Below are 14140 nucleotides of genomic sequence, written 5' to 3'. Positions count from 1 at the left end.
AAAGAGGATAACAACAGCTGTGTTAGCCGGGAAGTTAGCAGAGTCTTATAAAGCTCAGACACTGTAACAAAGTGGATTTTACATTCATTAGACCTTTTCGAACCACGGTCATAAAACCCGAACTTTAGCACCGTTCAAGCTTCTCACACCAATAAACAAATGCAAAGTCACAAAACCTAGAGAGAGGCTAACCACAACAATGTCAGCGTTTGCAGAGTCCAATAATGCTCTGAGTCCGTAACAAGCGGATCTGGACCCCCAAAACACTACTTACATGTCTGAGGGTGGTTGACACTGCTACACCTGTTACCGCTTTAGGTGAAAGTTGATAAATAGTTTAGCACTGCTCAAATTTCGAAAAATAGCATTACTTAGCATGTTAGCCGAGGTTTACAGTTCAGCTACAGACAGCCTTCACAGAACTAATGTATCCGTAGCAGCTAAAAAGTTGTTTTCAAACAAATAAAAAAGACAATGAAGCGTACTTACATGTTGTGGTTGTGAACTTCCAGAGCACCTTAGCACAACTGTGCTACCTGAGGCTGCGGCATATGGTGGGCGTGCCACATGAGCTGACGTCACACTGGCAATTTTTTTTCGAGGGGGGCTAGAACCGAACAGGAGGACGCGGGAGAAGCCGCGTTTACGCGGACTTTGAATTTTTGCAAATAGATGTGCCTAAACATGCACAGGAAAACACACTAAAGAGCACATAAAACCAGAATAAGCATAATATGGGCCCTTTAACGTAGGTCGCAAAACGCATCACAACAGGAAGGCACGTCATGAATAACAAAATAAGATCTCAACATGTACACTATTCTTCAAGTGCATACAAAATAAACGTTGTATAAAACATATATGTTGCGACCTAGAAATATTTGTATGCAATTAAATTTGACAGAAGAAAGCACACAACACTATAAGTTAGAAAGTATTGTATGTAATATTATTTCACATTTGTTTAATTTGTTAATTAAAAAAAACATACAGGTACTGTAATTTCATGTTAGTTTACACAGAAATTAAAAAGTTGTAATGAACTCTTTTAATTTTAGGTTTGATATATGACGTCATCGGCCTGCGTGCAGAGTTGACGTAAAAGGTCGGGGTCGTGGTCAAGGGATGAATGCGCATGTATGCCGTTTTTGTTGAGGACCCGATGCTTCTTAAGAAAGATAATCATAAATAAATACAGCACCGGGAAGAATAAAGTTGCCAAACGGAAGACAGAGTCCTGGTCTTTTCATGGGTGCAACATATACATATGAACACTGTAAGTCAAACTATACATCACATCATGTATATTTATATGTGAATGAGAACATAAAACTCAACAGACAGGCCTTTTGCATCGTGCCCCTCACTCAGCTTAACTCTGGGAGGAAAGAAAAGGATCGTTGAAGAGGATGCGTAAAAAAAATTGCAAGCTGATCCATCCAAGCTGAATATTAAGGGGATGTTTTCAGGGATCTGAGTAAAAGAGGCTGCACCTGCATTGACGCAACGTAGGAGAAAAGTTTGAAAATTCTAAATAAGTTTTGGGTTTGAAACAGTTTGGAGGAAGTTTGTTCTGACAAAAGTATTCCAACAATAAAGAAAAACAGGTGTACATAATTTAATATTAATATAATGTATTAAATTAAAACAAATCTTCGTCTTGTTTTTTGTTTTTTTTTGTAAAAACTATTCATGTCTTGGGTTAAAGGGAAAAAATGGCACACACACAAAAATCCATACCTGAAAACTCCCTCAGTCCTTTTATATTCGTCGATTCAATTAGTTGAACCTGATGCGTAATTTTCGGTCTTCTCGCTCTGGGTTTGTGCGTCCCAGGAAGGCGTGCGCATCACCGGCGAGGGACCTTCTGGAGGAGAGAAACTGCTGCGGGACGTTTTTCTCCGACGATGAACGTGCCATAACTTTGCCTCTACGAGCGAGTCCCTCTGAGTTGCATCTCACATTTCAGCCTCCACATCGCTGCCTTGTGCCGAGGAGCCGCAGAGAGCAAAGCTTCCACACTGAGGAGGGCCACGTGACTGAGACGTAGCAGTGAACCTCATCCGAGGGCTCAGGGGGAGAGAGGAGGGGGAGAGGGAAAAAAAAAAAAACGCTCTGCGGTCAAAACATCAGAGCCACCGCAGAGTTTAGTCAGGTCTGGAGACCGAGTATGAAGGTAGATATGCTGCAAAATAGGAGAGCTTGTAGAATGTGATGTGAGAATTTGAAGGTAAAAAAAAGTGAACTTTTATGTAAAAATATTGCTTGTAATAAAAAATCCACTACTTTTCTCGCGCGAATCTGCGCTGCTTGAGTTTTGCAACACATTTTGCGAGACGTCTGTTGCAAAACAAATTTGTACTTGTGTCAAAGTGGACATCTTCACTCAGAGGATGACCCTATCAAGCTCTTTAATTAGAGTGAAAAATTAGAACCCAATGGCGTCATATTTGGCTTGATTAATAATTAACTATACTTTTCATTTACTTGGTGAATTTTTCGCTGCTGCCAACTAAAATGAAATGTTTAACCAGGAAACACAGAGCAGAGGAGAAAATAATTGACACTTCACACAAAAGAGGGCAGCACAAAGTCAAGTCAAAGTTTATTAAGTGGTGTTACTCTCCGCATGACTGCATTAGATGAAAGAAATGAATGTAAAACCGAAGTGTGCACACAAAGCTGTAACATGGCTGGGAGTCACTGCAGAGTCTAATGTGTACATGACAGCAGAACAATATTTCTAAGATTTAAATATATTATTTTTTTCACACAAAAGAAAGAAATCCAATACAGAAGAACACAGAGACAGGCAAAAATGTTCAAATTGGATGATTAATGGTTGCGTTAACATTTCTTTACAGTAAAACTTGTCCAGTTTGATCACGTTGTCTTCAGGATGCTATCTTGTGAACGGCGACTGTGATGGTCCCATGACTCCTCACCAGAATGTTTCTAAAAACAAACAAAACAACAGACTCAGAAAAAAAACATTGAGATGATAAACTTACTGACAAATATGATGAATAATTCAACCACCAACAGCGTCTCGTATATGAAACTCAACCTGTCTGTCATTCACCTTCCATATTAATAATAATTTATACTTTATTAATCCCTTCAAGGGGAGATCCGGTTTAAAACTTTGTTTAATGAACATGAACACACACATGGGCCGAAATACACACACATGCACAAACAGGATCCTATGGACATGAATTAATGGAGAGGTCTCAGAGTGAGGGGGCTGCCCACAGCGAGCCCTCCAGAGCTGTTTTTGGGGTTAGGTGCCTTGCTCAAGGGCACCTCAGCAGTGCTCAGGACTTGAACCGGCAACCATTCGGTTCCCAACCCAAATCCCTACAGACTGAGCTTATTAATGCAATGCATTTGGGCCTGGTGTTGTAGCACAAAATGATCAATACTTTAAACTTCATACAAATACAAAGTTCCCTAAAGATGCCCTACTATTGTCTGCAATGATTAACAGATTTTCTAAGCATCATCATCCTGAGTGTCAGCTTTACAGCTCGAAAAAGTAACAAGTGTAAACTAGTTTTTAATTAACGTGTATTTCTAGAGTCTTTTGATAAATAAAAATCAGAACAGAATTATCAGCTCACAGTTGATATATCAACTGTGAGCTGTTTTTTGATATGTGACTTGCTCATCTGAAAATTGATTTACACCGTGTGAAACAAAATCCTGTAACCCTTCCTTCCTTCCTTAGAAAGCAAAGCTGTGGAAGTTTACATTATGTTTACAACTACAACTAGGTCTAACATTTTAAACGACTTCTTCTGACAAGTACTGAGAGGAGTAGAAATGAGGACACAGAGGAACTAGACGATGTTTGTCCAGAAGGTGGCACCAAAGCCTTACAAATGGAAAAGCACACCTTTGCAATAACTTTGAGCAAAGTCTGAGGTAAAAAAAGAAAAAAGGATGTTCCATCTTTGATTTTGGATCCGTTTCAACTGTTTTCTTTGATTTAATGATCCTCCTGAGGATTAATCAAAACAACTACAGGCAGTTCTCTTACATTTACTGAGAAGAAGAGAAAGGGTTATGAAAGTTTGTCAAGCAAAGAAAAAAAAAAGTTTGTGTGAGAGCTCACCCTGACTCAGATTCCAGGCACACAGTCGGAGTGTCTGTTGGGTCTTTGCTGAGTGCTGCAGCTTGTTTGGCCAAAACAGACACAACACCGCCGTGTTCATCAGACAGGGAGCCGCGACCTGGGGATGGAAGAAATGAAAATATCACTAAGAAGAATTTATAAAGAGATCAGGGGCAGACTAATCTAACAATACATCAGTACATACAGCAATAAAGGATCCTAAAAAGAACAATCACTCAAAAATAGATGGCTTATGAAAGCTATGGTACACAGGACTTTTTGAATGTTTTTATAGGTGTAACATTTTGATTTTTATAACAGTCCTTATTTGCTGTGATGTGTTATTACATTAACTTCATTATTATAACATCTCAGTGAGAACTGTGAATACAGGACAAACTGGGTCCACTGGGTGTGTTTGTGTAGAGAATATATTTGTCTGTATTATTGGTTTACTGCATGTCTCAATGAAAAATACATATCAAATAACAATACTTTAGTATATTACGTCACTCAATTCACATCTACTTACAGTACCAACAAGCTTACCCATTATTTCTTTAATAAATCCCTCTAAAATGTCTTGTTTTGTGTGTAAACTGCCTGAAACGCAAGTTATTTAGTCTTCTACCACAGAAGGATACAGATTCAGTTTATAAGAACCAACAGTGCTTAATGATTTCATTTTGGACTGATGATGGTTCGTGTTTTGGAAACGACATAGACAACATCACCTGACATAGTATAAAAGTATAAAAGTATTATTTCTCTGTGCTCCTTTGGTTTGTAGTATTTTACATTTTAGTTCCTCTTGAGTAATTCAACTCTAACTCTGCCCGGATCATTTTACGTCTTTATTACGAGAAACCTTTCCTTAAAAGAACAAAATCGCAGATGCTCAGAAGCCTAATAAACTCTTACAGCCCAGGTTGTGTCCTTGTTGATCCGTACACAGCACCCCGACGACTGCTGGGTTTTTCATGCTGCCAAAAGAAAAGAAACAAACAAAAAGACTTATTTAAACGCGCTGAACTGTAAAACACACGATCTACGTGTCGGTAATAACTTACGTGTCATCAAGATGCTGCTCAAGGGTCGACTCCATTATAAACAATTATTAATGACTAACAAAATGAAAGTTTTTCTGGAGGAAGTTTTGTTTTGTTGTCAGCTCGCGTCCGAGGCTTCCGGGTGGCGTCACGTGCCCGTCATGTGAACTATGGGCTCCTGTGAAGACCAAACTACACGAAGTGCGGGAAAAAATGGTAACTTGACGAAACAATGTGATGGTAAAATAGTGGTAGGCCATATCAGACTTAGAATTATTATCTAATCGAAAGAGGGATATTGTTATATATGTTTGAGTAGGTGCCTAAATGTGGATTTCTATTTTAGGGCATTATGGTTTAATATGTCAGCCTATAGTTTTCCCTGGCGTCTTTGCATGACCTCCTCGCTGACTAATATGGAATGAAACCTTGACAATCTGTAGGGCCATTTGTGCCATTCTTCACTGCAAATTAGCCCCATTGACGACCATTTATTATTATATAATTTTCATGTTTTTTATGTTTAATGTGTCTGATGTTGAATGTTGTGTTTTTATGGCAGCATGGGTGAAGAGATCAAGACAAATTTCTCACCTTGTGGGACAAAAACAAACCTTGGAGTGATGTAAAGGGTGCTGCTTGTCAACAGGCAATGCAAGCAACTGTTGGGGGCTGACATAATTTATAATAATAAACCCCAGCAGTGGTTCAAAATGTGCCAAGTTTCCAATGACAGTCGGAAACCTCCCTAAGGGGACCCGACTGACGGTGCTTACTCTGACTTCTGCAAAGTGTGGCATGCATTATTCCTGTTAAAACCCAAATTTGTCAGTGAAAGGCCCTGAGGGAAAATGAAGAGGAATCATGCAGCTGGGAGTGAAGAAAGAAAGAAAGCTAGACAACAGTTAATGACAATTTAATATTAAACAGTAAAATAGAAAAAGACTGAAGCTGCTAGTCTAAGCTGTAGGGGGACAGACACTTGAACCACATAACTTCTGGGTTATGTTGCAGTGTTTGTTCTTCGTCGTTTAACATTGGTTAACTAGTAGAGAAGCCGTATGTCCAGCTCTGCAGGCTGTGGCCCTGAGTCAGAGTCGAAACACCAGCAGTGGGATTGTTAGTTGGATATTAAAAAGTTTATTTTCTAATTGTTTGATTATTGATAACATAATGGTGATGAGTGGTTGGAGGGGACCCCTGTGAAGCTTTGCCTGGGCCTCAACAGACTAGAATCACCACTGTGTAGGAAACTTGTTTCTTGCTGTTTTTTTGTTGATGGATTTTATCAATATGTTATCTTCTAAAGTTAGCTGGAGGCCAGCGCCTGGGCTCACCTCCCGAATGATTACTGCAGCCTGTCCCAGGACAGTGAGGCTTCACTGCTTCTGCTGATGGGGCAGAAATGGGTGGATGTAATTATGTGGCCGCTGCAACGGAGGAATCCATCACTTGCTCGGCAGCGTGGTAATGTCCTGCTGACTAATCCATGGGGTACTCTCCCTCTGTTCTTCTGTAATACTCATATCTTATCCTCTCCTCTTGCTCACTCATAAATCTCTTCTTACCACTTAAATCAGAGCATGAGCGCTTCAGCTGACAACTGGCTGCCCATCACTGTCCCAGCACACACGTAGGCAAACACATGCACCAATGCAAGTTTATTCAAGCAAAATCATCTACACAGGACAAATCCACACACAATTGCATTACTGTGCATCACACACAAAACACATGCAAGCAATACTGATCTTTTGTGACAGGAGGATGTCTTTATTTGCTACACATGGTCACTTTAGAAACAGTTGTTTTTTAATTGAGCCAAACCTAAAATAGAGATCTGACCCAGAGTCAGTTTACCATCATCCTGCTTTAAAGTGTTTGATGGCAAATCATTCACAGATTTCTAACTTTCTTTTGTACTTTTTCGCACATTTAAATCACTTTATTTGTCTTCTGTTTTCAAAAAGTGACTCTGTTGCTTAATGTGCAATAGGAAAGTTTGAGTCACTCCAAATTCGTGGAAACTTGTAGAACTGAGATGAAATTGTAATTGGATGAAGTGAATGAAAATCTGGGATTTTTGGACAAATAACGAGAGATTTCAGAACTGCACACACCTAGAAGTTGTGATTTTCCCTCAAATATAACAAATGTGACAAATTCTGAGCACACTCTACTGTGAAAATATTGTACATAACGCTGTCTGCAAAGCATTAATGTGAAAACACAAAATCAACTTAGGCCTTTTTTTCTTAGTGTGAATAAACATTCAAGTTGACTTCACTTGGTCACACATTGCACAAATATCCCGCAATAGAAATTTGTAGCCAATAATAGTTCCCATGAAGCAGCCTGTTTGTTACATTTAACTTATTGACAGGCTTTGATGTAGAATTGTCTTGATCTGTCTGCTTCAGGTTAACAAATAACTCTGCATTTCGTGACACCTGTAACATTTTTCAAAAATTTATTAATTAGTGTTAATTTTATCACTCATTGTTGAGCAGCTTATATACTTTTGTGTTAACTTGAACCGCTTGAGTTATGTTGTGCCTCTTCCTACAGTAGATTCATTGTCAAACCCTAAAGCTCTACAAGTAAAGCAGCCATCAGCGTCATCCAGATGAGTAAGATGACGAAGCTCCTGAGGAGACAGGCAGAGAGGGCGTGGGGAGATTTCAGACATGGGGAGGAAGGAGGGGGGGTGTTGGGTGGGGGTCTGGAGGTGGATAAAGAGAGGGAGAGAGTGTGAATCCCCAATCTGAGCAGTTCAGGATCCCTTCATGACTGACTGCAGAGCTGATTGAGGTGCTGGACAGACCGTTGACAGCTGTTGATTGTCATTAAAAGCTGTTGAAAGAGTCCAGTTGTCCTGTTGCTGTGATGAGCTGCAGGGCGGTGCTGCTGTCATTCCTCCTGCTGTCTCTGAGCTGCTCCAGAGGAGCTGTCATCACAGGGGTAAGTGTGAGCTTTCTCACTCTGTTTCACTGACTTTATCCTGTTCGGTTTTTTTTTTGTTGGCAGTTTCTCAGATTAAAAAGTTTTAATGAAGATTCTAATTACTGAAGCATGTTCAAAAACAGTCAAATTGAATTCCCCCTCGCGGGATTGATAAAGTATATCTTCTTCTTCTTCTCTTTCTGTTTCTTTCTTTTTTTAAAGTGAATTGAGCCACATTTATTATGACTTTCTTATTAAGGTTGCAATTAACAGTTATTGTCAAAATATATAACTCCAAAATCCAAAACCATCCAACAACAATTACAAGCATAAAGAAAAGAGAAAAGAAGCTTAACCTTACCACTGAGTATAAGACGTTAGCAAATGTTTGGCTTTTCTCGGGGGCAAATGACTTCAACAATCCACTGATCAATTTTTCAATCATGTTCTTTTGATTAAGTTATTCCCTTATTGTTTTAGTACCAATCTCTGAACCCCATTGGCAATCACTGACTACCGCTGTCAGATGTATTTTATCGCTCATTTTGTCTGTACATCAGGACCAGTGCTACACACTCAAAAGTCATATGCAATCTGATTGTATTGACACAGTATTAACTTCTGATATTTGGCGGCATTGCCTTTTAGATAGATAGATAGATCTTTATTGTCAATGCATGTTATACAGCGAAACTCTGTTGGAGCAATCCAGTGGCAGCATATAAAAAATATAAAATATCTACACATACACCAGCACATGCACACAAACACAAGCCAAGCACACATACACATTCATACCTGCAAAAATTGTAAAAGAATGTAATAAATACTCTAAAGATCAAGATAAAAATAAAAATATAGGGAGCAATGAGGTTTAAAGCACGACAGTTGGTCGTGCACAGAGGTGTGTGTGTGTGTGTGTGTGTGTGTGTGTGTGTGTGTGTGTGTGTGTGTGTGTGTGTGTGTGTGTGTGTGTGTGTGTGTGTGTGTGTGTGTGTGTGTGTTTGCAGCATGTCCACAGCTCTGTTGGAAAAGCTTTTATTCAAGTTATTAGCCATGTAAAAAAATAAACCTTAACACCATGCAAACAGCACAGATAAACTTTTCAAGATCATCTTCTCAAATTGGATTAGCCTTGACTGACAGGAGACCACATCCTCCTCCGCTGGAAAAACAAGAGGAAATTATCTCAGTGATTGATGCTGATTTGTAAATGAATTAGGAAGATGACAGGCGATGGATGAAATGGCTTTGACTGCATTGACATAATGAGGGATTTCTATTTGCATTCAGAAGAACAAAACAGATTAACTGTCATGGAAAGAACTCTGTGTTTTTCTGTCTTTCCCTCCATTATTTTATCATCATCCCTCTCTCTCTCTCTCTCTCTCTCTCTCTCTCTCTCTCTCTTTCTCTCTCTCTCTCTCCGACAGGCCTGTGACAGAGACCTGCAGTGTGGCTTTGGTCTTTGCTGTGCTGTAAGTCTGTGGCTGAGGGGTCTGAGGATGTGCGTCCCAAGAGGAGAGGAAGGAGATGAATGCCACCCTTTTAGTCACAAGGTGAGGAGAAATGTGATGTCACTAATCTGACTGCATTGTGCTTCCTAACACACACACAAATAGAGTCCTACTTTCCTAAAGGAAATCCAGATTATGTCAAGCACTGGCAGGTTTGGCTGAAGCTTTAGAAAAGCTTCAGATAACTGCAGAGTCTATCGATCTGCTTCACAGGGAAGCGGCAAATCAAAGCCGTATATCACTTTGCTTTTCTACAGATGCAAACAATTAGTTCTGCTTACAGCAATCTAGATTCAGCCTATTTAAACTTAATTTGTCAGTTGACGAGGGATTTAATTAAACTGTCAGATTATCTCCCCCTTCCTCAATTTTACTCACTTTCAGGTGCCATACCTAGGAAAGAGGCAACATCACACCTGCCCGTGTCTACCCCACTTGGTATGTACCAGGTATGCTGAGAGCAGGTATAGATGTACTGACGACTTCAAAAACCTGGACTTTTAACGGACGCCAAACATTCAGATGAAGAGCAGCACAGCAGAAAAAAGCACATATGATACCCTTGTTGACTGTATTGTTTATTTGTGTACTCTATATGCACTATAATCAAGAGTTTACATTCTGTCTTCTCATCAAGGACAGAAAAAGAAAATGGCAACACTGTAAAAAAAAGAAAGAAAGAGCCACAAGACACTTTTCTGAATAAAACAATGACGCTCTCTGTGATATAAATGCTGTTCTAGCTATCCATGTGCACTAAATAGTTAATTTATAAAGATACATGTATATATATCCTTGTCAATAAAAGTATAGTAACAATATTGTCCTTCTGTATTTACTCTTTTATGTAAGTAATCGATATTTGTACTTCATGTATTTGAATGCTGAATTGGCCATTGAAGGCATCTGAAGTATTTGACTACTGCAGATTGAAAAGAATGGGCAACAGAATATTTAGATTTATGTGTAACAGACATTTCAGGCATCTTTTTGCTACTCTTGCAGACAATTTCCTTTTTTGCAGATATCTTTTTCTATTTCAAGTGGCTGAGTCATTGGTTGACTGACGCATTGATTTCACCCTTGCCATGCGTCAATCTACACAATCTCAGTCTTCACAGTTTTGGTGGTCTGGGTAAGCTGCAAGAATCCTGGTCTCTTCCTCTGTCACTTGCTACGCTCTTACTTTCTAACATCACTCCAGCATCCACCTGCAGGCTCTAACTCAGAGTTTAAGATATTAGATATCAACACTCCTCACATTTCTGCATGTAAAATAAATCTATAGGCTTGATGAGGCCAGACTCTGCAGACACCAAACTCGAACTACGTTTTGCTGCTGTGATAAACATTTCAAAGTAACCATTACAAATGGAAGTGGAAAGATATGTGGTAATGAAAAACTAACAATAGAAATAATCGGGTGACACAAGTAATACTGACAGGAGCAATTTTCCAACAAAGAATTACTTTGAAGTTGGATTTTCTACATTATATTTCTACTGTCTGCATTGTGACTGCTACATCTTTAAATGTAATAGAGTACTTGTACAATTTGAAATTGCAAAATCTTCCTGTAAAGAATTATATCTAATGTTATTGTTTGATCAATGGCCTATTTCATGCAATAGAATAACACAACAACATAGTTTGTGAAACTAAGTGCAAAGCAAGTGTATGAAGCATGGATGGGATGCACTGGGAGTGAAACGCAAGTGGGAGGAGGAATGTATACTTCAAAGAAGAGGAATTGGGAAGCACTTTGTATTGGTAGTTTTTTTTTTTTCTTTAACACATCCATAGAATATATTGTTCTGCTGAAAGGTTAAGTAGAATCAAGCCTGAATACTCCCTGTTCTGCCCGAGATGTAAAACAGGAATAGGAACACTGACACACATGTTCTGGGCCTTTTACTAACTGTGCTTAATAACATCACAGGTAGAACGATTCCCGCAGAGTTAACAGTAACTCTTTGAGGCATATAAATGCCAATAGAAAAACAAACTCAAAAATATAAGAACTGGCCTTATTACAGCCAACAAATGTATAGCCATGCATTGGAAGGAGGAAGAACCACCTACGTATAAGAAATGGACTGATTAGAATGATGAATGGGCTGATTGGATATCTATGTGGTCATGTGTATGTACACTGTTGTTGATTCAGCCCTTGGATCAGAATAAAACCAATGAAAACAATGTTAAAGAAAAGTGTGAGATGTATCTATTAAACACTTCCTTGTAATTATTATTCAGTGATCTGGAAGACAATAAAAGTTAATCCTCTAACAAACTTCCTTATATTTTTGTATAGTAGTATGTTAATAAATCAACATGTTAGTATGTTATAATACTTTTGAATGGTTTTCTGTAAGTTATTGATACAAAATAGTCTAATATAACAACATATTATAAAATAGTTCTTTTATTTCTTCTTTTCTTTAGGCGTTTTATCTCCATATTGCACTGTCTGTTATCAAGATGTGATTCATGAAACTATTTTATTTTGTATGGCCATTTGGGGAAACTACTTTTATATGCTGGCTGGACTGAGACTCTAATAAGACTGGACCTTCACTTGTGTGAGTATAAATCACTGAAGTGATCAACACCAAGAAGCAGCTTTTTATCTTTTGAATGTTTGAATGTTTCCATTTTACAGTAAGTCTGAGCTGACTGGTTGAAAAGCTACCATTTCTTCATGTCTTTAACATTTAAGTCTTAAAAGGATGAATTGTTGAAAGACAATCTCTCCATCTAATATTCCTTACGGCAAGACTCAGTTAAAGGTCAACTTGATTTGAGATGTCACACCTTTAAAGCTCACACGGAACTCGAGGCAAAACAGGCAGTTTACCCAGTTAAAACACGCTGGACATCTTTTTTTGTGTGAAGGGGCCTCCCTGATCAAAGCAAAGACTGCGGGGAAGCCCTGCAGGAGAAAAGATTTTAAGAGGACGTAGAGGCATCCACAGTGTCCAGACCCCATTAACGTATTTCTGAGTCAGTGACAAAGAATGCAGATGTTTGTCCTGTGTCACCTCTGCTCCTGGGATATGTAGTGTTTTCTCTTATTGCTCAAAAATAACGTATAGTTTTTTAAAAAGCATGCATATATCCTTCACATCTTTCACACCAGCTCCTCTAATCTGTGTGTCCCCTTTAGTCTGCTGGTCCTGTCCAGATTGTGATAAATCACACTGAGATTTAAAATGCAGGCTCGGCCTGCAATTTAGTATATGTTTGTGGTTGAACAGTTTTCAGGTTGAATATAAATGGTAAACAGACTTGAGCTTAACTAATGTCTTTCTAGTCTTCTGACTACTTTTACACTGCAGGTCACACTGACCCAATAACACCCATTCACTCACTGATGGCGGAGGTTGCTATGTAAAGTGTCCATAGCTAATTTAATTTACATACATTTATAAGCTGCCAACGAAGCAACATGAGTAACTTCTTGTTAAATGTTTTGCTCAAGGACACATCGGACATGTTGCTGCAGGAGCTGGGTATCGAACCCTGACCTTCTGGTGAGAGATGACCAACTCTACCACTGAGTCACAGCCGCCCCATTATAACTTATTTTTTATTTTATATAATTATTTATTTATTATATAAATCATTTATTTATATAATTTACTTTTAAAGTATAAACACTGGTACATCTCAGTACAGTCCATTGCTTTAAAACGGGCAGACTCTCCTTGGTCAGTCCAGTTTGGCACCTGCAGCATGACCAAAAATCTGGGCAGGGACATTGTTGAGGTAACCAAACGACAGGAGAAAACAAAATGTAGTGTCTATTTACACTCCAACCAGGCGTGTATGTGTGCTCTGTTGAACTGTGACTGTCAACTGTCTTATGCGTCCAGGTGGGGCGCATCTCTGAGGCCAACCAGGTTTTGAGCCAGACAGAGGCCTCCTTCATGGCAGCAGCATGATTGGCCTTCCAAACCATCACCTCTGGCAACATCTAGCCTGTCATTGAAAACACAATCAAGCGAGGACCGGTGGAATAAGTAGGCTGAGAGTTTGTAAGTCATTTCCTGTGACGTTAAATGTATGTTTAACATAAGTTTTGTTTTGCTCTCTTAGCAACAGAAGCAGGGTAGAGAGTTGGACTTCAGAGGTGATGACAGCAGGCAAACCACCCCTATCTCCAAACGAGGGCAGATCAAACTGGAACGGTAAGAACAGAAACTAAACAAACACACATTTCACAAAGCTCTGTATAGTCCACCTTCAGCTGTACATCTTGACTGCGTTTCCATTGATGATGACATCAAATACTGCTTGAGTTGGAGCCTTAACCAACCCGTACAATGAGCTGAGTCATACCATCACACCATCTGAAGTTAATTTTCCACATTTCAGAAGTAAGAGTAAACATACATTTAATGCCCTGACGTCAAAGCTCTCAAATAAAAATAACTAAGCAGTGTATGGTCACTTGCTTTAGCTGGAAACATCTAAAATACCAATAAATACACGATCTGTGGCTGGAATGAATT

The 14140-nt window shown here is 39.1% G+C and overlaps 3 protein-coding genes across 4 annotated transcripts in view; 1 reads left to right on the top strand and 2 right to left on the bottom strand.

Annotated features, from left to right (window-relative positions):
- The window catches only part of slc16a4 (solute carrier family 16 member 4), a 35862-nt gene extending 33824 nt beyond the window's left edge, over nucleotides 1–2038 (bottom strand). For both annotated transcript variants that reach the window (XM_020657099.3, XM_065960906.1), the window contains exon 1: nucleotides 1741–2038. The gene's annotated coding sequence lies outside the window, so the exon portion shown is untranslated. The remainder of the gene's footprint in view (nucleotides 1–1740) is intronic.
- Nucleotides 2039–2578: 540 nt separating this feature from the next.
- On the bottom strand, nucleotides 2579–5343 carry lamtor5 (late endosomal/lysosomal adaptor, MAPK and MTOR activator 5). Its single transcript, XM_020657098.3, has 4 exons — nucleotides 5188–5343; nucleotides 5039–5100; nucleotides 4118–4235; nucleotides 2579–2955 (listed from the first exon to the last, which is right to left on the bottom strand). The coding sequence occupies exons 1-4, from the start codon at nucleotides 5220–5222 to the stop codon at nucleotides 2895–2897; spliced, it is 276 nt and encodes a 91-aa protein (XP_020512754.1). The 5' UTR covers nucleotides 5223–5343; the 3' UTR covers nucleotides 2579–2894.
- A 2570-nt stretch (nucleotides 5344–7913) lies between these two features.
- Nucleotides 7914–10445, top strand: prok1 (prokineticin 1). The gene is made up of 3 exons (XM_020657105.3): nucleotides 7914–8127; nucleotides 9543–9668; nucleotides 10011–10445. Exons 1-3 carry the CDS (start codon nucleotides 8053–8055, stop codon nucleotides 10128–10130), a joined length of 321 nt encoding a protein of 106 aa, XP_020512761.1. The 5' UTR covers nucleotides 7914–8052; the 3' UTR covers nucleotides 10131–10445.
- Nucleotides 10446–14140: the final 3695 nt, after the last annotated feature.

Source organism: Labrus bergylta, chromosome 12 (genome assembly GCF_963930695.1).
Source record: "Labrus bergylta chromosome 12, fLabBer1.1, whole genome shotgun sequence".
Lineage (NCBI taxonomy): Eukaryota > Metazoa > Chordata > Actinopteri > Labriformes > Labridae > Labrus > Labrus bergylta.
This window is presented reverse-complemented; position numbering and strand designations above follow the sequence as displayed.